The sequence below is a fragment of the Xenopus tropicalis genome, chromosome 6, assembly GCF_000004195.4.
Source record: "Xenopus tropicalis strain Nigerian chromosome 6, UCB_Xtro_10.0, whole genome shotgun sequence".
NCBI classification, from domain to species: Eukaryota; Metazoa; Chordata; class Amphibia; order Anura; family Pipidae; genus Xenopus; species Xenopus tropicalis.
In genome coordinates, this window is record NC_030682.2 from 109,940,915 (window position 1) to 109,968,464 (window position 27,550).

At 38.2% G+C, this 27,550-nt stretch overlaps 1 protein-coding gene and 1 non-coding gene across 4 annotated transcripts in view; one reads left to right on the forward strand and one right to left on the reverse strand.

Moving 5' to 3' along the window:
• znf521 (zinc finger protein 521) overlaps positions 1-27,550 on the reverse strand; it is a 204,925-nt gene that overhangs the window by 25,472 nt on the left and 151,903 nt on the right. For all 3 annotated transcript variants that reach the window (XM_012965302.3, XM_012965300.2, XM_004915209.2), the window contains one exon: positions 1,967-2,098. In XM_012965302.3, coding sequence (XP_012820756.1) covers positions 1,967-2,098 — 132 coding nt within the window. The remainder of the gene's footprint in view (positions 1-1,966; positions 2,099-27,550) is intronic.
• Positions 15,270-15,379, forward strand: LOC116411825. The gene has a single exon (XR_004223374.1). It is a non-coding gene; the product is annotated as a U6 spliceosomal RNA (small nuclear RNA).

Below are 27,550 nucleotides of genomic sequence, written 5' to 3' on the forward strand. Positions count from 1 at the left end.
TTATATATATATATATATATATACACACACACTCAAGGGACACATACACAGCCTAGATATACACTCAAACATAAATGGGCAAATACACAAAATAAAACACATAAAAAAGTAACATTAAAATAAGGAATGGGGATATGCTGGCCCCTTCCAGCATTGTTAAATTTGTGGCCTGCCAACTATTGTTAAAACCTGTCAAGGGTGTTGAAGCTAAACTGGAGGGCCACAGGATGGATCATCATGCTTCAGTCTCCTAATTCATATCACATAGAATACTGCATGTTATTTAGTATGATTATTTTGTTTCTGTAGTACAGAGAAAGAGGTTTCTGTTAAGCGAGAGGATTTTTTCCACTAGATGTCACTGTTTGAGCACCTCTGCTGTTAGCTATCACATTGTCTGATAATAATAGTGGTAATGAAGGGTGACACCATCAAAATTTAAAAGAATTGCTATTTTTTTTTTTTTTTTAAGCTTGAGAAAACAAAACATGCAACTTAATATAGTGCATGCAAACTTAATATAGTGAGTAAAGTCAGTGGTTGATAAAGGCCGACCTGAAACTGGAAAATTTATACAACAGATGCAAAAGCCTGGTTTGATAATAAAGTAGAATTGTGGTTGCCACGAAAAAAAAATGTTTTGCCAAAATGACATGCCTTTGGATGTATATATATGTGTATATATATATTTCCCCCCCCCATAATTCCTTTTTACCTTTACTTAACTTCTTTGCCAAAAACACATTGCACTATGAACTTGAAACCTTAGACTGTAAGCTCTCTAGAGCCAGAATGAGCTGCCAGTAAGGAACATTTAAGGTTATGATATATATATATATATATATATATATATATATATATATATATATATATACACACACTAAAAAAATGATATTATGAGCATTAAGTGAACACCCTGTACGGTTGTTTTTATTATGTACTGGTGCAGGAATGATATGGTGTTATTTAGGTGTTTCTTTTTTTACTCCACTCTTCCTGGTAACGAATTAGAATACAGGTTGGATTTAAAAATTTTGTAACAGGCGCTGTGATAATTGGTCTATGATTAAATCATTTGAGAAAAACATGTCCAACTGATCCCCTCCCTGCAATGGCATTTAATTCTCTGAGTTATGAATAAAAACTGCATGGGTTTAATGCCACATCAGCACCGCTACGGATTTTACTTAACGTGATCAATTTTGTGATAACAGTTTCTCATGCCTAGTATTAACACCAGAGACACCTAAATGGAGAATGGAGAGTCACAACTTGATATGTTTAGTGATTGTTTAGTGCTTTGGATTTGGGACCCCAGCCTCTTTGTTAATATTTAAGTCAATGACGCATTACTAAGGCTTAAGGGAAGTTGGGTTTAAAATGAATGCTGTTAATGGCACCTGAAAAATATGTGAATCGTCAAGCAAAGTAGTATTAAGTAAATACATGATTTCCTTTTTTCTGTTTGCTTGAGCATTCATTTGCTGCTGCTTTTTTTTATAAAGAGACACAAAGCTGTTTCCATCAACATAAGACGTTGCATGGGAAATAGTGTGGCTACTGCATTCCCTATCCGAGTCCCACTGCAGAGACAGTAGTCCCTGGAAGTTTTTCAGGTTAGAATCTGCAAGTGTATTAGAGCAGAAATGTTACACCATTTTACACATATGGTAGAGAATGCTACATTAACAGGGATTCAGGATTAAGTCTGACCTGTTTCCATTGTTGCAAGATATAATGTCTGTTGCTCAGTGTGATAGCCAGGGTGCAAGGCACTAGTCTACATTCCCAGATGGGGGGGGGCCCCAGAAAGTAGAGATTAGGACTGAGAGACAACAGGAAGTAACCATGCCTATTTTTAATTCAGGGCTTTAATATCCCTTTAAGCACAGAAAACAGACATTCCTGTAAATGTCAGCTTTATACATGCAGATAAGGTCAATATGTTCATTAGTATCTCACTTACCTGTAAAGCAGACAGGGCACTTAAATGTGCCCCCCATTCCTTCAAAGCTATGCTCAATCAGATGGCACTGTAGCTTGGCTGGAGAGTCAAATGTCTGGCTGCACAGTTTGCACTCATGGTTCAGGCCTTCATCTGGTGAGGAGGGGAAAAAAATAAATGCTCTGGTTAGAAATATATCTTCATTCAGGCCTATACATTACTGCAAACGCAACGTGTTCAACTGCTTTAAAGCTAGATCTAGAAACTATTGTGCATCAACTTCTGCAGTGTACGGTACCTCCAGAGTGATCGTAACTTCACAGTGCAAATTAAACTGCACTCACACCTCTTGAAGAAATATATGTGACATTAAATGACAGAGATTTACTCCATTTAAATATTACTCCCCAGTACAGTGTAATAGATTCGATATGGCTTAATGCCATTGAGTGAATAAATGAAATGACATAAGCAAGTAGCTAATTCTTGGCAAGAAGCAGCGCATTTCAGAGACAAAGTACGTGATATATAAGAATAAATACGCTTAATTCCGATTTTTTTTTTAAATTTACAACACTTAGGTATTCCCTATTTAAAGCTCTGCGCTGCCAAGGGTAACTATTTTACAATAATATTAACTGCTGGCGATAGAGTGAAGTAGTTAATCTCACTGTAAGTACTTGGCAAAACAATTTAATAGCCATGCCACCAATATGTTGTTTTAACTACCGTAGCGTACATGACACAAATGTTGTAAACATAATGGTATCAGCCTCATCAAGCTGTCGTTTTCACTAAGCGGTATTGCTTTGCCTTCTTTATTTGTAACTAAAGATGAAATAATTTGTTGGCAGCTATTGATGTTCACTATATACAAATCAAATCTTTTAAATTAGGTCTGTAATTAGGAAAACAGATCGAGCGTTGCTATATTTCATCTGTCTGACTAGACGGCACCATAGAGCTAAAACAGATCTTTTCCTAGTCAAACCCATGAAGAACCTTCTTATAAACAGTTTGTGAGAACAATTTACTGAGGTTTCCACATGTGTTGGCCAACATGGGGCTTCCGGTCTGCCATAATGCTTATTTGCATGTCAATTTGCATTGTTAATGATGAAGCAGGTGTATGTAATTTTGAAACTTATCACGAGATCACTTGCATTCAGATTGCTTAGAGAGCAGAGTGAATGAAAACATGTACAGGCTTACTACATTAAAGGAAAAATACCCTGACCCTAATAAAATATTTCCACTCTGGTATAACTAGATGTTGCTGTGCTCCACAGCAAATTTAATTTAGGACCCGAAAACTTTGGTAAATTGTCCTTTTCTACCAAAACATATTGAAACTACTGTTTAAATTGGACCTCATTTGGGCCCTCTACACTCCTGGGTCCCCTGCAACCGCAGGGTCTACTCCCTCTGTAGTTACACCCCTGTTAGTTTATAAATCCTGGTCTGTGTACCTCAGGACTTTGAGCTACTCTCTGCCCAACTGTTTATCTTTAAATGCTTGCAGATTTATTTAAAAAAAATTTAACATTCTACCTCCGCATGAAAGCATTCTCAAATATTAAAGAACCATCATTCAGCTACAGCTCTTAGCACCCAATGTTACCCACATCAGCTTGAGGGCTGCAGCCAGACATCCCTGATTTAGAAAATATGTTTAGTCTTCTAATCTTATCTGTTAGCACTGGAGTGTTTGAATCTGATCATGATAGTGTCCTGATATACTTATACTAGTGCATCACTTAAGTACGCTTGAGCCTGTGCTGTATGAAGAATTATTGCTAGTTCTGATATCTGTGTAATATTAGCAGATTATCTTATTAGTGAAAGGCACAAAGCAAAGATATATGTGGTATATTTTAATAACACGGTTCATCTTACAAAGTCACTTGCCCAGCGGAGGTGTCTAACTCTTGATGACCTATCATTTCATGTATGTTTACAATCTGGTTCTCAAGCAGCTGAACAATAATTGGCTTTTTACTACATTGCTTGATATTTCCTGGTAAATGCTAATAGGTTTATTAATCTGAGATCATAGAACTGAGAAATCTATTGTACAATGTGGATAGAGCACAGATTCCACTAGGATCAGTGCTAGGACTAAGACAGGACCATCTTGGAATACTTCAGTGTACATGCTAAAATGCTGATGTTTCCTACTGTCTATAGATTAAAATGACTTAGCTTGCCAGAGTTATCCTATATGTCCTATCTATATAGTTTAAAATGTAGACTTAAATGTTTTCAAATCTTTTACTGACTTCTCTCATTACATCAACATTTGTTTTTTTAACATACTGGCTGTGAAACAAAAGGGGTAGTGTGAATAAATGGAAATGAAGATTCTTCCATCGTCCATCGTATAACATTGAAGTAATATTTATATCAAGGAAAGAGTGCTCACCGAGGGTAGACAGACCCTTAGCTTGGCAGTTAGACAGGGAGGGCATCAGGTACCTAGGTTGATTATCTGGAAAATCACAGATAATGTTAGTAGTTTCTCCTTTACTATATAAACTTGGTAAGTTTTGAGCAATGCCATCTCACTGGCTTTCTAACTAGACTATTGTGATACTAAAATCTACAATTAGTATTGGTATACATAGTTTATATATGTGAGTATAGAGGTCTGTATGAGTGTGTGTATATGTGGACTGTGGTTCATTTTGAGGGCTTCAACTTAATGGACTTTTGCCTGTCTTCAACCCAAGTAAGCTATGTATTTAATCTACTGCCTGGGATTTACCTGAAAATAAATGGCTTGGTAATTATCTGAACTGGCTGGTATGTTCCAGAATATCTTCAGTACAGCACGCTTGCTAGTAGTAATATCTAGTGCAGTTTCTCACTTGCCATGGCCTGTGTGTGCACCAATGGGATTGTTGTGCATCATGTAATGCAGTGATCCCCAACCAGTGGTTCATAAGCAACATGCAGTCCCTTGGATGTTGCTCTCAGTGCCCCCAAACCAGGGAGTTATTTTTGAATTCCTGACTTGGTGGCAAGTTTTGGTTGAATAAAAACAAGATTGAATACCAAATAAAGCCTCCTGTAAGTGTGCATAGAGGCTGCCTAATAGCCAATCTTAGCCCTTATTTGGCACCTACATGAATGTTTATGGTGCTTGTGTTGCTCTCCAAGTCTTTTTACATTTGGCTGTAGCTCACGAGTAAGAAAGGCTGGGGACCCCTGATGTAATGCATAGGCAGCTATGTACTTTAGTGAGCTTCATTTTCCACCTTCCTATATACGTGAAGTAAAATGTACACATCTCCTCATTCTTGTTCTGTATATCACTCAGTGAAGTAAATAACAAACCTTCAGCCTCCCGTTCTACCTGTATTTTGAGCAATTCCACAATTGTAAATGCTTAAAAGCGTTTTTTAAATCTGCAAACTTAACAGAACATCACATCTGCATTGTTTCTGTCAGGGCTGCCTAGGGCATTAAATGATACCACCGCAATTAGACATTGTACATTATACAGTGCTTCCTAGGAAAATCACACATTTAGTTGTGAAGGTCGCTCTTTAAAATGAGTTTTTGCTTTGCCCAGAATTAGGCATTGCCTCTTGTGCCAGCTGAAAGCAAACAAACGCCGGGTGATCTTTAGAGGGCTGGGCAGAGCGCCAAAGGTTTCTCCTAAAGATGTCGGGCTGGCGATAACCCGGGCACTATCATGGGGAATGGCTGCTGCAAAGTGTGAGTGAATTTTATAACATCTCATCCTTACACATTGCCCACAGGACGGATACCTAAAAGAACCCTGGGAATAATTGGTGGGTGTTGGCTTTATAAGCAAGCTGCTCCAATAACATTTGCATTGCCTAACAGGAGGCTGCACATCAAATTCAGACCCATATATTTTTAAAGGTGCGCAAAACATATATTTTTTTACAATAATGTTAATATATTTGCCATAGAACAGCTGTGTAACCTATATGGTGAATTAAATTACATTTATTTGTACATTTAGAGACACAGAATGGCAAACAAAGCTTTTACTAACAACAATAAGCTCAGAGAATAACGTATTCTTGCCATGTTAAACAACATTGTGTGTGTCTCCATTTTGAACGCAACATGTTGGATAGTACCAGGAGAAATCTCCGGTAGAATTACAGCCTGCAGGATTTGCTGAGGGAAAAAAAAATCAAAACACCATTTCTTGTGCTAGTTCTACAGCAGAGTTAAATGTGTGCTCTGATAGCTCCAAAGACTCCACATTTCCGTCGGTAGCAGAGGTTGATAAACCCCTAAAGCAGTCAAATCATTAAACAAGAGATCACTTCATCAGACCCTGATCTAGGAGCCCTAAGTTAATGCTCTTTTCCCTGAAACGCACCATCTTAGTTCAACTACAATCAAATGTACACTGGCATTCTTGCATGCAGCTGTTATTCCTCAAGTCACTGGAGACTCCTTTGTATTGTCTGATCAACACTTCAGCCATTACTGAGCGCCAATTTGTAACGGTTTGTAAGTAGGATTCTTTGTACTGCTCACTCCAGGGACTGTCCAGAAGGGTCCTTTAACCTCAAAGACTGCATGTATCCATAGGCTAACATCCAAAGCAATAAACCCACTCTGAGCACATTAAAATATGGCAGGGAATTTACCAAAAGCTCTGCCTGCCGCAGCACTACACTACATCCCAAGCAGAATTTAAACAGCCTGAAGATGCTGTCAATAATAGTACCTTAAAAGTCTCCCATAAAAAAAGGCAGCACAGGCTTCTGTTCCGTTTTACTAGTTTCCCATGCCTTTTTAACAATGTTTATTTGCTTCAAGGAACATACACAGCAATACAGCTGTAGTTTGGGGAACAGCTTAGAGATTAATAGGGTCTTTACCCTAAAAAATTACTATAGGTGTGTGTGCCCTGTCCAAACCATAAATACCCTACCATACAAAGAAAAAGGCAAGCTGGACTTATTAGGTAATGCTGCTCCCAAATGCATCAGCTGATATATATATACAATATATATATATATATATATATATATATATATCCAAAAAAGACCAGCAACACCGAGTTATATTCCAAAAACAATCAATTGTGTATTAAAAACGCATGAACAGCCAACGTTACGTTTCGGTCCCCATCGGGACCTTCCTCAAGGTCTTGAGAAAGGTCCCGATGGGGACCGAAACGTAACGCTGTTCATGGTCTTTTTTGGATATTTCAATCATTTACCTTGCACCCGAGATAAGAGCTGAAGCAGAGTGCCACCATGGGTTCGCTATATTATATATATATATATATATATATATATATATATATATACTGAACTTATCGCTATATAAAGAAGTACCAGCACTAGAACACACATTATATATCCATCCCTCATATAATAACAGCACACATCATATATACATTTCTTATATAACATATACAATAAATGCAATAGCATTGGCACACTTGTACAGGTATGGGACCTGTTATACAGAATGCTCGAGACCTGGGGTATTCCGGATAAGGGGTCTTTCCATAATTTGGATCTCTGTTCTTTGAGTCTTCTAAAAAATCATTTTAACATTAGTGTGTACATGACAGGGGACTTAAGACTAAGTTTGTAAAGTGCTGGTACACATATTCATTATCCTTTATTTAATATAGATAAAATAAAGGAAAATAAACAATAATAATAAATGCTGTTGTCAGAAAATGTGTGTTTATACCATTAGGGTTGCCACCCAGGCAGTATATGACTGCACTAGATGGTAAATGACCAGCTAGAGCCAGCGCTAGTATTGCACATTAACCAGCAATGTTGTTGCCAGAAAATTGTCATTGGGCACATTTTCCTTACCTCCTATTGAGTTTTACCACTAAATACTGCTTTTTAAACCCACCCTCCCCTCTCAAACTTCTTACATTTCCTTGTCCCTGATGTCACAGACCTGCCCTTCATCCCCATGACATCAGAGAAGCTCCCTTTCCCTCTCTTGTGACATCATCTATCATTAACCCCCCCATGCCGCTAAAGGTTATCAGAAAGGGGGCAACCCTATATACCATACACAGTCAAACATGCTGCCAGCTGAGTGGAGTGGCCAGGGCAGCTAATGTCAGTCCGTTCACTTTGGGCAGTGGCCCTCATGCAGCGATTTTATAAAAAAAACTCTGTTACTAAGCAAGATAGTCTTCTGTTATTTTCCAGAATATAAAACAGAAGAGATAGTACCAGGAAATAGATTTGTCAATACATGGTGTATACAGGCAGATATGATGTCAACTTAGTCTGTCAGGTTTGAAAATCCCATCAAAGATGACATTGGGCTGTTTATGTGATCCTGTCTAGACAGACCCATATAGGCTAAACTGATGTTGAAATTGCAAACAATTGCATTCTAATAATAAACTATAAAATTACAATCTTACTGAGGGCCCATAACCTGATGGAAGACGTGTTTGTGGGACAAAAGTCAACTCTTAGGAGTCCATTGTTTAACTAAGAGCCAGGTGGACAACCCTACTGCAATATGTCCACCAGTCTCCAAATACTTGCAAATATAATTTCAAACTGAACTGTACAGCCTGTATTTAAAAAGAAAAAAAAACAAAAAAACCTAATTTAATTCAAGTTTGGCAGTAAATGCAAAAATGTATTAAACTTGACAGGTTTCCATGGTGGCGGCTTTTTTAAACTTTTTAAAGTGAAAAGTGACAAAAATGTAAAAAAAAATGTGAATGAAACAGCAGTTGCGTGCTTGAGTATGAAGGTGGATAGACTAAGCTATTTGCCTCGGGCTGATTCTCATTTAATTAAAACTGCTACTCAGATTCTAGAGCTTATAGACACAATATCTATTGCAGAAGGAAATGCCACTTATGTATTGGTACATTTTTCGAGCCCAAAATGGGAGCTACCAGTTTCGAAAAAACATTTTCAGCCCCCAACATGTTTTCCAATGAATGTTATTAGGCCTGAAACAGCTGTATTCCTGAACTTCTTCAAAATGTAACCAAAAGTCAATCTAGTGCATCTTTTAGGGCTATCAATCTGAAAGAATAGGATGCTTTTCACTTTAACAACTGTTAGCTTTCTTGCTTGGCTGCACTAACTTCTGTCGCCTGCAAATGAACTAAGCACACTGTACATGTGTATCACTACCAGGATTATATTAGGGAAGTACACAAAAAAAGAATAGCTGTGCATTGTTATCTGGAAAAAATACAGATAAACATATGATAAATAAACATACAGATGGAGCAGACTTAATTGGTGAATATGGCACACACAGTGCATACAACACACAATTATTTTAGTGGTGAAGAGGCTGAGGGAGCCAAAGGCTTCAGTCAAGACTGTTTCAACATTGTGGGTGCTACAGATATTGAAACTATGACACCCGTTGCAGCTAGAGGACCTTGAATTTGATCTAAATGTACTATGTAGTATATAGCATAAGTATGCTATCAATATACAAAACAGGAGTAATCTACAACTGTCCTTCATGGGACCATGGCCAATCAAGTCACCAATTAATGCCTTTTTACCCAGTGAGGAGGAAACCTGTATGAGCACTTTAAGCTCTGCTTTCAGTTAGGTAGGTCCTGGCAATGTTTTCACTGCAGAGATCTTTAGATTTTTTGGGGATGAGGCCTCCCCATTGCAGTCCAAAATTGGTAAACCCCACTATAGTTCCAGTAATATCCAGGATCAGTCTGGGGTGTGCGGGGGCCCACCAGGGCTGCTACCCCTGGTGCTACTCCTGTCTCCCCTGCCACTTACCCAACCCCCTCGGGGCATGCAATACCTCACACTTATTTCACTACGTTTGGGAGAGGGAGGTCAATAGGGGTGTGCCAATGTTTTGTGTCTGGGTCAATGTGTCCTGGTGTTCCACCAACCCAGTCTCACCCTGGTAATATCCAAACCCTTAAATAGGAATTGTCATTCAAATGTTACCAGTCCACCTTTAGACTGCTTTGTAGCCTACCAGAATTAAAACTTATTCTAAAGAAGTTCATAGAATAAAGAAGAAATTATTAGTATTATATCCGATAGGAATGCAGGCAGATATCATATTTTAATGGCATTTTTAAAACATTTCTTCAGAAAGACAGAAGGACGAAAGGCAGGAAAAGTGGGAGAGGTTTGGCCTCGGTACTAATGCATAATATAATATATGTCATATTTGGAAGTCACAATGAGCCTGACGCTGACTCTAATCTTATATTCTTGAACGGTTACTGAATTACAAACCCTAAAATCTCAAGGGATACAGGGTCACAAGATCTGTATGTAAATGCACAAAAGATAGGTGCAATATGCATTGACTGCCTCACGTCTTAAATCCACAAAATGGAACATGGGCCTCAGCCACAGTTAATTAAATCCATTATTTTACTGATCAGTTAAAAATAAATATTCAAGCACACAAAGAGGAAACAATGAACATGGATCTATTATGTATTAGAACCAACTACAGCCCACTGTTTATGATATGTCTGCAGGGAGATTATCCCCAATCACTGAGACAGCCGAGTAGCCAATATTAATTCCACACAGCAGTGGACTAGCCGTGTGAGCTATGTACTGTGCAAAACTCTCATCAGGTATTTTTGTTCTGAGCATACAGCAAGGGTCGGGGGGTTTTGTTGTTGTTGCTGGCATGAAGCCATTCCTTGTTTGAGGGAGAATAAACACAAAAGGAGCTTATCTAAGCTATAAGAAGCCTTGTCCCTGCAGCAAAAGAAAAAAAAATAATTGTTAGCCCACAAAAATACAAACGAATGAAAGACAGACCAGTGAGTGTATCCATTAGGAGCCATGGTATTTCATAAGCCAGATACAGCCATTGGCCACAAAAAAATGTTCTCCCTTAGACTAAAATTACACGCTGTCCTTAGCTATCCTTTGAATCCACATTGAAAGACGTAGGGATTGCAGACTGCTGCATTTATGTGTCTGCTTTTCAGTGGAGAACAGCAGGTGCAAACCATTAATGTACCATCAGGGCTAACCAGTATGTTAAATCAAACATCAATATACGTGAAAATACCATTCTAATTAACGATTACCCAGTCTTAACGCCATAACACACAACTGTTTGTTGCCAAGGCTAGAAGGTGAGACAAAACAAATAACTGAAAAATGTACTTCTGGCCAAAAAGGGATAAAAGTAATAAGGTTGGTGGGTAACTGATGAGTGAAAGGCATTATAATGACATAGAAAGGAGGAGGATACCTGTTCCCTAGGATTAGCAACATGCTGCTTGATTATTCAATATTGTGCTTTGTTTGAGATCTGATAGGCTCTATATACACACCGACTTAGTGACAAATATAAATGCAACATATTTCTGACCACAACCCCATCTGCAAAGAAATGGTTGCTAGTTAGACCATCATTAATATTTAATTTGTGTTTGTGTTATATATAATTATACATGCAAAAAAAGTAATTAATATGAGTATGACAAGTAGTTCTTCCCATAATATTACCATATATCTGTAACAATAATAAGAATATATGTATGATACTGTAAGTAAAGGAGAAGGAAAGACTAATAAAGAGTTAATCTCAAACTGCAGGCATACCGTTTAGTTGTCTCAATAGTGCCCTCAAAGGAGAATGCAAGTCAAAATTTAAAAAGCATACTGCCCAATAGTCCTCCTATTGTTTAGTAAAAACGCCACACTTTTTGCTCACCTAATCAAATATTTACTCAGTCACACTTACTTCACATTTTCTAGAACAGGCAGCCATCTCTAAAAAGGTATTCTCCCTTCCTTTCCCTCCTTGCTTCATACTGCACATGTTTCATTCCCTCCCCCCCTCCCCTCTGGCAGATCCGCTTCTGATTGGCTGGTGGGCATGTGTAGATCAGAATAGGAGACAGGATCAAGTTACACACATGCTCAGAGAATAGGAAGGCTGCCACTGGCAGCCTACAGGAAGGGAAGAGAGATTTCAGTGATGTCACTGTAGTCTTCACACTGCTGTAGGCTGCCAGCACCATATCTCAGAGAAGCAAGCAGGGATCTGGGAATTTAGATATGCAGTAAGTACTTAAAAAGAATGCCTTTAGACTTACTTTTAATTTATATTAACCTTTCATTGTCCTTTAAGTCTCCCAATATTTCTCCCGTTCAGATGATCAGAAGCCTCATAGGAACAAAAAAATGCTGAGCTCTGTAAAGAAAATTCCCATAATGCCACACTCCTGCACCAAGACCCATGTACATGCTCAGTGTGTAAGACTATGAGGAAGCTTCCTGCTGATTGGCTCAGATCCACATTTCTAAGGGGGGGTGAGTTTTTAGCATTCTTGAGGAGGGGAGAGAAGGACAGGGGAGAGAGCTGCATGTCTCTGGCAGAAGAAAACAGAAAGAAATCCAGTGTTTCTTTTGAAAGAGAACTCAGTGCAGCATTACTGTAAGTGCTTATGGTTGTATTTACATAGACCTTTCTGATAGAGCTTACTTAGTTTTTACCTTTCCTTCTCCTTTAAAACTGTGAAAGGAGTTACTCCAGTAAAACATTGTGTTTTGCATCCATTCATATTGAGCATGACATGTATAAACATGTATAAAAGCTCCAGCTAAATGCAGAATTAATCAGAATTAGTTTAAATACATTTTGGTTCTTCAGCTCTGTCAAAATCAAACCCTGATACCAATAAACTACATAGGACCTTAAAATGAATAAGCTCCTGCTGATCTGTACAAAAATAGTTACAATACCATTTCTATTTAATTGGACCTTCAACAAACCCCTGTCACCCTATTAATGTAATAAAACTGAAGGCAATGGTGATTTGGCCTAGGAGCGCTAATCCTGCGGCGATAAACCCAAGAGCAAACTGTAAACTTCCACAAAATAATGAAGCCCCTCCAGACTGATATATGCAAACATCCATAGCTGTAACCTGAATGGCAACAGTGACCACACATGATCACCTAGCCTGGCTTTTACAAAGCCTATATTGCTACGCACAAAATATCCAATAGTTCATCTCGGTGAAACAATAGTTGTACATAAAGTGCTGTTTTCCTGACTCTTTAGTCCAATATTTAACATTTTGCAAAAACAAAATTCTTTATTAGAATGAATGAATGTTCTGGATTGGAAAGAACAGCCTTAAATAAAGCTTGGCAGTAGGAGTTTCATAGTATGGATTGCTTGCTGAATAAGAATCTAGATGCTTTGCTATCACTGTTGGAACAATAACATCATACAATACTTTATAAAAGAATGCTTACCCATCCATCCTTGAGTTACAGTTAAGCATAACAATGGGTCAATGAGCACCAAGGTAACCAGTGGATCTCCACAGATTATTCCCTCATAGATGGGTTGATAGTACCAGGATACTTTATTATACAGTATAATACTATTGAGAGTTCTTCTCAACCTTATAGCCTCAGAACTCACCTGCCTGCCAACCCCATCCTCAGCTACTAAAAAGTACATCAACTATAGGTAATGTTCGGTGACTTAGTCATCCATGTGACCTTGCCTTAGGTTTATAGCTGTAGTTAAGTAAAAGAGGGCAATGGGTTAAATAGATTTTATTTTTCCTATAAAATGTGGAACAATCACATCATGAAATATAGTGCTTGCAGTCAAGGTAACTGGAAAAAATATTATTACATTAAAATATATATATATTTAAGCTATAGTAGACATTGCTTATAGTTCCTGTTGGCTAGCGAGGGCTGCCATTTGATACAGATATTTTTAAGGGGGAAAAAAATGTAAAAAGGCTTTGACACAAATCTGTAAGAGCCAAATGGTACTGTGAACCAGTAAATACAGGATGAAGAAGTAATTATTTCTAGAATCAGGGATCACCAAGAAGAAAGACAGGTGCAGTCAAGCAGCAAGATCCCTTCCTCTGGACTCAGGAAAGAAAGAAATTCTACAGAGGGAATAAAAGGAATAATGTATTTCACAGCAAAGAGTATTTAGTGCATGTTAAAAAGGTATAAACAGGGTAAATAATGTGCTTTATAAAAAGCTGAATTTCACTGTCTTTTATTATCATTATTCTATCACTTTTATTGAACCTAATGAGTTAGAAAGAAAAAAATCTTCCGTACTGCAGTTATCTCAAACACTTTTCCCTCTAATATCTTTATTAACAGCGACTGCAGATTTAGCTGTAAAAGTTGGATGCTCTCATTTTACCATCATTTTGTCTAAGACAGACCAGTAAACACAATTCCTCTCACTATAATTAGCCTTTTCCTCCAAGGCTCTGAAGTGAGCCTGCCTGCCGTAGATTTAATATCCAGTGCTGTATCCATATGTGCTGCCCTTGTCTGGTCCCAAAGCATATAAACTCCCCTATTAGCAGCCTTGACTGCTTAATTATGCAGATTTTTTTGTACCCGCCTGCCTGTAAAATTACTGTGTCTAACCTTTTTTTCCCTCTCCTCTTTTTTTTTTTTTTGCACCATGCTGGTCATTCTAATGAAATCGGCATAGGGGAAAGGGTCTGATTTGCAGTAATGGAGGTTGGATCACACTGACAATTTGTCCTTTGTGGGTGTTATGAAAGAAGTCAAGTGCCTTTATCAGACTCTACCCTATCACTCCCAAGGTGAACCGAGTTTAGTTCCTGATGCTTCCTGAGTTTTCCTCGGGCTGTCCAATCAGTGCAATCACTGGGGAGCATGGTCGAGCTTGCAACCGTCTCTGTATCTAGTTACAGGATCACCAGGGACAGTCAACTAACCACCCCCAAGCCTTCTGATGAAAACCTTTTCTAACAAGGCCGCCTAGCGCCAATGAAATAACGCACATCTACATATCCACTGGGTCCCATGTTTCTTGTGCTCATGGATTATGTATCTTGCAGCCTCTAATAAAGAAATGCAGTTCTTTGTTTAATGTTTATCTTGTGCTTGTTAAGCAAATGCTAATGTTGTATCAGAATGCTTTAGTGCTATTTGGGTTGCGGGTGATTTACTACAACACAATCTGCTGTAGAGTAAATTTGGAAGGGGGGAAATCTACCAGTAAACGGGAAAAAAAAAAATAGCACACAAAAATAGAAGTACAGAGAAGCAATAAGCTCTATTGTGCACCTTGTGCGAGGCAGGTCAAGATTGCAGCCCTCTTGCTGCTGCTGAACTAAAGTAACAAGCAGAATGCCTACAATAAAATAATTGCAGGTATGTTTATTATGATTTAGCACTGGAATACGTAAACTCTAATGTTAAAAGTTTCATTTAAAATGTCACAGTATGAGATGTTACAATGCTGACAGCAAAAATTCTGCTTTTTTTAGCACTAGTGTAAGTATGTGAATTCAAAAGGATTTTTTTTTTTTAATCTCACTCATCACTTGCCCTCACTTCTGCAGCAATTATGCTAAAACTGGGGGGATACAGAGAAGATAAGGCATTGCCCCTGCACAAACATGAAACCCAAATTCACGAGGCCGTGCCTTTCATAGTGTGTTATAGTATCATAGCCAGGAGATGCCCAAACTTTTTAATCTGTAAGCAACATTCAAATACAATAAAAAGTTGGGGAGCAACAGAAGCATAAAAAAAGTTCCTGGGGGTGGCCAAAAAGGCTATAATTGGTTATTTTGTAGCCCCTATGTAGAAAGGCAGACTACAAAAGGATCTGTTTGGTAGTACCCATGGTCTTTATGCTTCCAAAACTTGCCTCCAAGTCAGAAATTCAAGAATGAAGACCTACTTTGAGGCCACTGGGAGCAACATCCAAGGGGGTGGGGAGCAACATGTTGCTCATGAGCCACTGGTTGGGGATCACTGCTCTAGAGGTTGCCACCCCCAGCATAAAAAAACCACGGGTCTAAATGGTACCTTTTTAGGAACACTTGGATAAATAAGGCCCTATTACACAGTACAACTTGCATTGCAACATAACATTACTGCAATGTATGGTCTTCCTATGTAATTAGGGCACCTACATGCCCCAAAGTTTTCCCAGTTATAAGCTTCAGTACAAATAATAATGAAGATTTAACATGGCGTATTCTCCCTAAAAAAGAAAACAGCTATATATTCATATATAATTACAAGTTCTCCAAGAGAAAGCACCTATTGGTAGCCCAAACAAAAACAGCACCTTGCTCCAGGGTGGAAAATTAGTAAAAACTCTTATATTTTATAGTTATACTGTATAACTATAAAATAGATCACATTCTCACTAATTTGCCACCCCTACCTTGTGCCAGCAACCTGCACTGTGATAGGGCAGAGTGGATCATGTGACATACATCTGAACTTTGTGCTCTCAGACTCCAGTCTGTTCAATCCTAATGCAGTTTGCCAACAGAAAGGGGCAAATTGTGCTGGGAAGATGACACAAAGAACTGTGGTTCTTAGCAATAACATTTATTGTACATCAGTATAATAGTACATTTAAACATTTATTCCTGGAGGGATGCTGCAGCATTTTATACTGGGGATCACTGTGCCTTTCCAATTGTAAACACTGTACCAGTTTATGTGGGAAGAGTTACTAATACATCATCATGCACAATACTATTATAGCTGTGCTGAGAGTAGTGAGGTTTCGATGTGACAAACAGAATGTTGGCCACACTAGGGACAGGGGCCACTAGGATTTCTCCTGGTGTCTGGCTGCCCGGTTCAATTATGGACATATACATTAGTTTTAATGGTGTTACTAAAGGCAATACAGTGAGGCATACCATAGCTACAGTCAACAATAAAGGTGTTGAATTGTGGCATAGTGTACACCTTAAATACCGTGATGTTACAATGTGACATTATAATACAATTTCAGTGTTCTGCACCATGGCAGATATAGTGATCCCAGTGTTTTTATACATACTGATAGTCTGAAAGTTCTGTTAAAGCAACTTTTTTTCTCACATTACGAAGATAATGCTAGATATAAAATAAATATTTTTTAAGAAATACAAAGTATTGAACTCCAAGTGTAACACAGGAAAACAACTTTTTAATGATTATGAAGGCCTAAGAAATAGGGCAACTTAAGCCATGAAGTTTAACAATTCTAGTTCTGTAAAGCAATCAATCCAAGAGGGGAAAAAATCCTTCTTGGAGACCACTATGAATGCAGAGTGTGTATTATAGGAGTAACTTTATTTTATCTGTCAGCAGACTAAGGAACTCACACTGCCAACGTGCACCATTCCTATAATAATTCAAACAGCCTAATCTTAGCAGGTTCCTTCCAAATCCCAGTGATGATCCATTAAGCCATCCATGAACTTAATCAAAATACAATACAGATCTTTCAAATACCAAGTTACTGTACATTTTGTGCAAGGACTATAGCCCACGAGGCATCTCCCTACACAAAGGGCTTAGTTTACAGACCAAACAGAATTACAAAACAGTCCTGGGAATATCACACTGTCAAATTTAAAATGATATATGTCATAAATATGCAAGATTTATTTATATTTGTCAGTCAAAACATTTAAATGCACACTGCCATTACACCAAGCACACATAAACATGCTCTGAAATACAGTATCTGGCAGCCTTCTGAATATTCACAATTCTATTGTACGGAAAATGGTGAGGTGAAGATTTTTACAGAGAATCAAGACTAGGGATGCTGAAAATCCATTTGTTCATCTAATACTACTAAAATGGCACAGCACCTAAGGCAATAGCTGATAAATGGCAGAAAGTCATCACACCAAGATGTTACTGTTGCAGATATTGTGCACTGAACTTGTAACAAGTTTCAATTTAGCTGGATATTAAGACTATGGGTCTGCCTTTGAGTCTTAAACATACCTTCTGTTAGCTATTAATTAACTACACATCCCACTGTTCTTATATAAATACAGGGTAGATTTATTAATTATCGAACTGGTGAAATGCTAAAGGATTCCTCACAGTTTAATAAACGAGGAAAATATCAAACACTGCCGGTGAGGAACATTATCCAGACACTCAAAAGTTATATTTTTAACAAACTAACATTTATCAAAGAAGATTCTGGTGTCAGTTCACCAGAATGTGTTCAGTTGCTTTAAGCAGCTGAACCTTGTTCTTTTCACTTGGGTGTTAGTGCACAGAGAAGCTCTGTAGACCATCCACACCCTTACTCCCTAATACAAATGACATGTGGGAAGAAAGCATTCGGAAACAAAATGTTCCAGAGCAGAAAAAGAAGTTGTTAAATTGGAAATGCCCAATGAAGGTAAAAGTGATATTGACAGCTACCTGTGTCATAGAAGTGTTTCCAATACTAAACATCCTGGTGATGGCATTTTAGCCATTTTAGCGCACCCTGTAAATATGGTCCAAGCACTTCACAGAGCACAGTAAATTCTTTATTTTCTATTGCACTTTTGGTGCCCTGTAAAGATTTGAGCAGTATTTTAGGGCTGCTTTAGCTCCAAACATACAGCATTTTCTGTGAAACACGCCAGTTTCAGAACTTTTCACAAAAATGGCTTCTACTGCATTACCAAAATAGCCGTGAGTATCTTTTTAATAGGTGGAAGAAGTTCTTTCTTGAGATGAACAGGCCTTAAGTACATCCCTTGCCAGATGCCCCTTTGCTAGGGAACAATATCAGAATGTCAGACTTTTTCCTGTGCATTTAGAATTTAATTGTGCTTTAGTGTTATCTCCCAATGCGCATTATAATGGATATTCAAACTTTGGCTGTGCTGAAGGGGTCGGCATTTTAATGCCCAGACCAATTATTATTAATTTGACGTGTACTGCATGCATGTTTCCCACGAGAAAACTCTGTGGCAGTGGCAGTGCTGCAACATGTCCCACATATATAGGTCATGTTTTTAAGAATATGTGAAAATTATTTATTTCTCCCTCATTTTCGTGGTATCAATGGCATTTAAGATAAATATCATAACCTTTTGGAGATTATGGTAACATGTTTTTGGTGTTAGAGATCATATTTTAAAGAAAGCAGACTTGTATCAGATTTATTTATGCAGGAAGTGTGCCACATTTTATGCCAACGGAGGCACCTGCAACACTTCCACATCATCCCTGGTGTACACACTATGAAGGTTCCAAATGTTCCCATTAAAGATAACCTTGATTCCCTTATCATATGTGCTATTTACAGTAATTTGATGCATAATGATGTATAGCAATACCAAGACCTATGATATCTGTAGCAGGAACTGTCTGAGGGTATGTGCCTTATGTTGTGGAATAATTCAAGCAGCTATAATAATGCACTATTTATGTCATACTATTTAACCATTCTTTTATGGAAAAATGTAATAAAGGAATAGAAAAAACATGTGCAAAAATGAAACAAATTTACATCAAATATAATAAATCTCTCAAGAAGAATTTTACATAGCAAAATGCTAATTTGTATTTATGTGACTTTTCCCCCCATTTATGAATTACTTACATTCCCAATAAATCTTTCAGCTGAATTCCTAATCCCCATCATGTCACCTAATTAATTTTCCTGCATATCTTGGCTTCATAAAAGGCCAAATGAGGGCCAAAACATTGCATTTTTATGTCTCTATTTTAAAGCTTGTCCATTGTGCTGTACCTATGTTGTAGGTATATGCAGCAGACCCATGGTCAGTTGGATCTGTATACTGTGTAGTACCTACAAAGTTTAGTAATTACAGGTAGAGCACTCCAATCTTGAGTGGCATCATATAAGGATAAGACACTTAAGGCCCCCATACACGGGCCGATAGAAGCTGCCGATATCGGTCCCTTGGACCGATTCGGCAGCTAAGCGGCCCGTGTATGGGCAGAAACAAGCGGCCTGGCCAACCGATATCTGGTCTGAAATTGGCCAGATATCGATCAGCCAGGTTAGAAAATCCAGTCAGATCGGGGACTGCATCGGCTCGTTGATGCGGTCCCCGAACAGACTGCCCCATGGCCGCAAATGTAATCTGATCGTTTGGCCCCAGGGCCAAACGATCGGATTATTTTTCTTCAAGTTACTTGCTACCCGATATCGCCCACCCATAGGTGGGGATATCGGGTGAAGATCCGCTCGCTTGGCGACATCGCCAAGCGAGCGGATCTTATAGTGTATGGGCACCTTTACTTAATCTGTCTTCAGATGTTTCATAATCCTTTGTGTTGGATCTATGATGGGTTTTATCTCCTTTTATTTGCTGAGGACCAGTTAAAGCACTCATACTTAATACTTTAGAATGATTGAGGAATGACTCTTTGTAACTTGAAATGTTAATTGTTATGAGAACAAAGCTACTTCCGCTATTCTCCACTGGGTCAAAAACGTCCTTCTCCCCAGAGTGCTTCACGCTAATAAAATCATAAACAGACTAATAAGAGTTTCTGTCGCTTACAATCTATAGAAATGGCTGCTCTTCACAACTACTGTTGATTTCCTCTGCATGCATTTTATCTATTAGCCTGCATACTGTTTCCATCACAACCCAGGTAAAGCACTCTAGAGAGAAGTGCTGACAAAAACACACAATTACATGATTGTTCTTTTGTAAACAGTGCAATTGTGTTTATGTTCGCCATTGGACAATTAGGGAGAAATGATAACAGTATAGGTGATGGTACAGAAAGCACAATAAACTTTATTTTTGTTCCTGTCATGTTATTTAATGTGACACTGGCTGACTTATTTGCCATTCCTAAAATACTACCGCAATTTTTGCCAGCTACAAACAAATAACTCAATTCGCTTTCAGCATTTATAGCAGAGGCTTAGAAAGTTGATTGGTTTTCCAGTCTTGGTTGTAAAATCCTGAAAAATCTTGAATACCTACAGGAAATGTTTTTCTGCATGTATTATTTTAATGAGTGAATAGCTATGTATATATCTGCCTACTTATTTATATAAATATCCGCTTTTAGTTGCCAACTAGATATTTTTAGCATTATTTAGCTTTATATAGCTGGATTTCTAAATCCCAGGGACACAGAACCAGAACAATGCTAATAAAAAAGAAATCATTTTTAACCATGTTTAACATGGGGATTAGATTTGTCTTGGTTTCTTTAAGATATTTGGTCTTGCCCACTGCTAACCATAAGTCAGAACCCAAACCTCCTGCCACAGAGAATTCAGTTTTGAGATCTGTTAAGCCATGGCATACTATAGACTCATAGGCTGGCCAAACACATTAGGAGCAAATGATGTCCTGATATGCCCACCTAAGGTGAGAGATATAAGGCTAATTATTCAATCATTTGGCCCTAGGGCCAAACAATTGAAATATAATGGCGGGTATAGGGGCTGTCGCACCAAGAACTGCATTAACGAGCCGATGTGGTCCACGATCCGACGGAAAGATCAAACCTGCTGGGTCTGGGCAATTTTTGATAAGCTGCCAAATCGGTCTGAAAGACCTGACATCTGCCTGTGTATGGCCACTTTCACCGGACTTAATGGTCTTTGGACCTTTTTTATATTTGCAGTCCAGTGAATTGATTGATATTTGCTTCAGTTTGCTACAATTACAATATATACAAGTATAGCTGCTGATATGATTTACACTATAACAACTTACCTGCTATACTTTAAGAGACATCAGTACTTAAAATAATATCTCTCAACAGGTTTTACAGGACAACCAAATAAAGTCGGCTAGGTCTCTTCCATTAGTCATGTTACTGTCACGGTATTTCTGTCCCTAAGCATGATGGGCTGTCAGCTTTCCATGCCAAGATTGGCAGAAGTAAGACCCTGCATGTGCTGGCAACATGGAACCAACGGGCAGAGACAACTACACTGAGCTGCAAACCCACAGGCACATGCAAATACCAGCACAAACAACATATACATTTTTATATATAAGGTAATTATAAACCATATATTAATGGCCTTGTCAGTCACATTAGTCACTAAAGCAGACAAACTGTATTAAAGAAATGTACATCACTTTATGACAATCAGAAAAAAATCACACAACAGACTGTGGCTGAGGCATTTCATGCCCAGCACTTTAATATTGCGGATTATTAGAAAATATTGTGAACTGATGAAAAGAGGTTCATTTCACAGTCATGCAGCACAATGATTTATCAATTAACAGGTAATGGGGAAAATTTCTCAGCAATTAAAAATATGCTTTCTGAAAATAGGAAACATAACCAAGCAACTGTTTGCTCCACTGAGAAAAGGGCACATCTTTCAAATAAGGTGTAACATGCTTCATTGTGATAGAGTTGGAAGGCCCCAGGAGAAATAGCAAGATAATGAAGGTATATAAAGGAGAGACCCCCAAAGGTCCTTGTTGATTGAATAGTCTGCAGGAAAGTGCAGAGGGATTGGATTTCCTTTGCAGAATGGTTAATCACTGAAGCACCGCATATACTTAACTTAAATGACTACTAAACATAGTTCAACTTACAGGGAAAAAAGCTTAGAAATAATAGCAGCTCTTCTTTCAGCCCCTGACAAAATGACACCAGTACTGGACATTTACAAGTAATCATCTTGCAGCCAATATTTATAAATACTGCATAATAAAATACAACATTTTGCTTGGCAATTTAAAGTGGAACTAAACCCCCACGCCAAAAACAGTAAATGTATTTCAGAGATTGAGCAATGCACCTTCATTTTTCTTGCCACCATTAAATTATCGAGGACAGAAGATACAAGATGCCTGAAGCAACTGGTCATAGCAGTCTAAGCCCAAAGGATTCACTAAAGTTTGATATTTTCACCATTTATCAAAAAAATTCTGAATGTCAGGAACATTATTCTCACAGTCAGTTTTTAGCGAATTGACAGATTTATCAAAGAAGATAGCTGTTATCAGTTCCTTAGAATGTGTTTGACTGCTTCAGTGGGGTGCTGAGAACGGTCACCCTTTGGAATCCTTACTCCCTAGTGCAAATCATGCAGAGAGAGGGAACTGGGATATTTCTTAAGCAAAGAGTTGAACAGGAAATATTAGATAACCATCTTTCCCCTTGGTAAAAAATAATGGTCATGATAAACTGGCCCTAAAGCTGGCCATACATGTACCATTAATAGCACACAATAGAAGTTTTGTACAACTGTTGGTACATGTATGGTGCCACACTGAGTCCAACAGACATTCATGTATATGGATATCAGGCAATTCGGCACCATGTTGGCCAATTCCTGGTACATAGCCAAATGAGGGAGTAAAACACAGCTGCAGCTTCTTTTCCCTTCTTGCTTTTCTGATCATTTGAGCACTTTGCACAATGAATGTAACAGGAAGGCAGCCATATTGTGTGGCCCCTTATACTCTCTGCCCATTTAGCCAGTTCCAAGTGAATGAGTTAGCACCAGGTGTTTTTAAATTTACATTTTGTAGCTAAATGCAACAGAATAGTTTCTAAACCCAAGATGGCCAGAGAGGATGATCAAGATAATTCATCAGCTTAATATTAAAATTATGTCTTTCAAAAGTCACAATGTGATTTCCCTTTGACTTTTAAAAGGTTTTTCTGAAGTAATAATGCAGCACAATGCAAGTCCATCTAGCACGTATACAGGCCTCACACAATAAGCCAATTAAGGCTGACATGATTTTAACATTTCAAATTATGTAGTGAGTCTTTTAAGTACAGAAAGAACTTTGTGTCTAAAGCAGCTTTCAATAAGTAAAACTCTAACCACTATATTATTGTGCAACCCACTGTTATATAGTGGACGGTTATGATTTTTTTCATTTTTAAATATTGTTTTTATTGGCATCAATAAAAAGATGACATGCAATGCAGTCTTTTGCAATATAAAATAAAAGGGAAAGGAGATGGGGTGGAAATAGAGAGTAATACAGAAGTAGTTACTGACAAGGTGAAGATCATGTAAGATGTATATAATATGTATATTCACTTATAAAATGCATAATACTCCCACAGTTTTACTTCAAGACCTGATAAGTCAGAAAACAGTGATCATTCAAAATAAATTGTATACAGAAAGCATCAACCCAGGTATCTCACCTACTTCCCTTTTGAAATTTTGATTTTATTACACAGTGCCTGACTCACACCCCTCCACCATCATTATACTTCGGTCTGATCAAGGGCAAGTGGATTCGTACCTGCAAGATCCTCAGAAGCATACCAAGCCATATTTCTAAATGTATAAGAGAATATGTCATTTTGGGGGAGGGTGTCCGGACATACCGTTCCCAGGTTGTGAATTTTTTTTACCATTGATTCTCTGGTGTATCATATGGATGGCCAATCCATATAATACACCAGGTCTAGTTTTTGTTTTACTAGTTCTAGGGAGGGAGGAGATGATGATATATAGTGTTGTAAGATAGTTTTCCTACTACTACTACAATACTCGGAATTTTTTTTGTGGGTTCTTGTTATGAATATTATACATATAGCGCAGACATAAAACATAAAGCAATTTACAGACATTGATTATATCCATTGATCAGTGCTTGCAGTCTAGTTTCCCAGATGCCAGTTAACCTGCTTCTGGACTGAAGGAGGAAGTGGGAGCACCTGATGAAAGGGGAAGGCCCCGAAACGTTGTGCGTAGCCTGTTTGACGCAATAAACACTGGTTATGTGTGTTCTATGAGCACCTACATCCAAACAAACAACCTGGTTGGTAGGAACCAAACATGTGACCCTTGTGCTGTGAGACATCTGTGCCAACAACTGTGGCACCACATTTCAACAAAGAAATAAGATTATCCTTGGATAAAAGAACAAAACCAATGTTTAGACACCAATCAACGTTTCATGATGTCAGGCAAAATGTGTAATAAATTATAATTTAAATATCACACTATTTTCAAGACAAGCACACAGTTACACAGTAAATTGAGAAATCTCACTACTTTGTAAGCTGTGAGCGCACTTTAGGCTGTACAGCTATAGCCTAAACAGCAAATGGTGACAAAATAAAACACAGGAAAGTAATTGAAAGGCAGTTTGGAAAGCACTGGGCAACTCTGTAAATCCACTTCTTTGTAGGTCCTTGGACTTAAAAATATATGAACTAATACCCTTCAGAACACTCCAAATAGATATGTTTGCTTTTTGTATAATAATAACCAGAAATGGGGAGTGGCTCTAGTATGGGCCCCTGACCAAGAGAATCCTGTGCTGGTTCTGAACTAAGGCCTGTATCCGTATTTCCTCTAGTTAGGGGAGTTGGCTTCAGACCACAAGTTATTAATTACAGTAAAATATAAAATGGCTGCGTTTCGGATGAGCAGTTGAGTTATTGCTCATTAAAACACAAGGAATATAAAACAATCACTCTGAATTAGTCTGAAACATCTCTATTGCAGCACTGTAAGAGTCGTAGAAAACAGCCGAATAGGGCAAAAAAAAAAGAAGAGTTACGAAGGTAAAAGAACTGAAATAATGAGCCGATTGTGTCCAAATCCCCCATGTACTTCATTATTTTATTCTGTTATATTGCAAACAGCTATCACTTAGAAAAAAAGCTGACTTTTTAAAGAAACTTTTCTGTTTAAATCTTTATGCTTTTCCCTTCAAATTGCCTGCATTAGAGGTGGCTCTTGAAAGATACCCACTGGGGGTAGTGGAGGAAAACAAAACCAGATGCATTCCAGCCGTCAGCCCCTAGCACATCCAGCCATTACTCTGTGGCATGTTGGATTATACAGTGGTCAAAAGGTTATTTGGATGCTATCTCTGTGGATCTTGCCTCCTACATGCACAAAAACAGACACATTAACATTTTTAAATTGCAGCACATTTTATTTCCTGAATCATAAGCTGCTCTGGACAGAGTTATAAAATGGCACTGAAACACAATGCCAGCGTTCACAATTTCAAAAAACAAAGATAACCAAGAGGTATATTATAATTTTATAGGTACAATTTGTACCTATCTTTCGGAAGATGAGAGAGGTGGCACACAAGTAACGGATCATTAAGCCTTTGTGTGAAGCCAAAAGAAATTAACCAGCTGCTACAAGAACCACCTCACTTATTCGTGATGATAGAGGGATGCCAACTTTGCATTTAAAAGCTATAAATTAAATATAAAAAGTCTGCTGCCCCTACATCTTGTGGTCAATCAAAGAGATGCAGTTATCCATGACAGGCTCTTTAAGCATAAAATCCGAAGCAAAGTATTTCATTCTGCCAGCTGCCATTAGCGACATGCTGTATATGATTACTGAAAAAGACATTTCTATTCACTTTTTGCTATCACCTCTTGCAATCCCAGCAATGGCTTCATTCCCATAACCCAAAATAATAATAATAATTATTTTGTTCTTAAAAATGGAAATTTGTGCAGAAATCTGTTTATTTAAAGAAAACTTCTGTTTTGGCCCAATAAATTCTTATACAGTCCAAGCTGCTGTTTTTTTAGTGCCCTGTACATTCAGCTTCTTTCCTATACACATTTCTAGTCCTAATAAATGTTGAGGTTTAAGCTGACCTTTGGTCTCACTTTAACACACATTTTGGATGTGTAATACACATATTAAACTTGCTCGGCAGAATTCTGCCAAGGTATGGAATTAAGAGCGTGCAGTGAAAAAAAGAGCTAATTATTCCGTCAGATGAAAACACAAACTTTCTCATTGCGGGTGACATTTTTCTTCTAGTGTGAAATGATAGCAAAAATATCTGTCAGGGTAGGACATTGCAGGGTATTCAACGTTTGTTAAGTGTGTCTTGGGGATTAAACTAAAACTGTTAAAACTGACACTATTGGCTTTTGTTAACACATTAAGAATGGGAAGCCTGCCAGCCTACATATCCTCTAAAGCATCACTTCTGTGAAGTCATCTGGAAGACAAGAAATAAAATAATACAGATACCAGTTTGAAAGCACTCCACAAGGCCTCGCTGCCAATTTAACTGTTTTCTACTCAGTGCTCTTTGCTGCAAAGCTTGTACTGCTTTTTTGCTTATGGAATGGTAAGGTAAACTAAACATCAGTCAGACAACATATTTATATTAAAATAAACATCACTATCTTTCAATCACTTGTGTTCCAAAAATAAATGGGCTAACCAATATAAGTCACAATTACTGCTATGAGAGTGTGGCATGATCCCCAGCCATTGGGCAAGAGCATGGCTACTAGCTCTATTAGGCAGAAATACAAGGCATGATGTCACACAAGGGTTGCCACCCAACAGGTATTTCACTGGCCTAGCTGGTTAAATACCAGCCAGGGAAGGGGCCAGTATTACAAATTGACTTTCAATGAAATTGCGGGTAAATTTGTAATCCCCACCCAATAACTCTCTTACCCTGCCTCCTTGCTGATTTTCCCTCCGCTTTGCTCAACAGCATAGCAGCTCAAACCCCCCATTCATGTCACACACCCGGCCCCAGCATGCCATAGACCCACACCACAGACCTGCCCCTTTTTGGTGCTGCCTCCATGTAACTGGCTGATTGGGGCCAAGGAAAAGGTGGCAACTCTGCCACACTACCAAGTAACTAGCAAGACAATACTGTGACTGATCAAGAAACAAAGGTCTGAAAAGACAGGGGTGCTTGAGATTGAATAAACCATTCTTTAGGCCAACAGCCTGATCTGCAAGAGGAGAAACATGGCTGTAAAAACAAAAGGAGTCACAGTATTGAGAAGTATACCAGTCAGTCACAGTTAGAGTCTGTGTTGCTGCTGTGTAACAATAAAATACATTTTCCACCTACAGATGAAGTTTGGGTAATAAAATCCCATCAGCTGTTCAGGA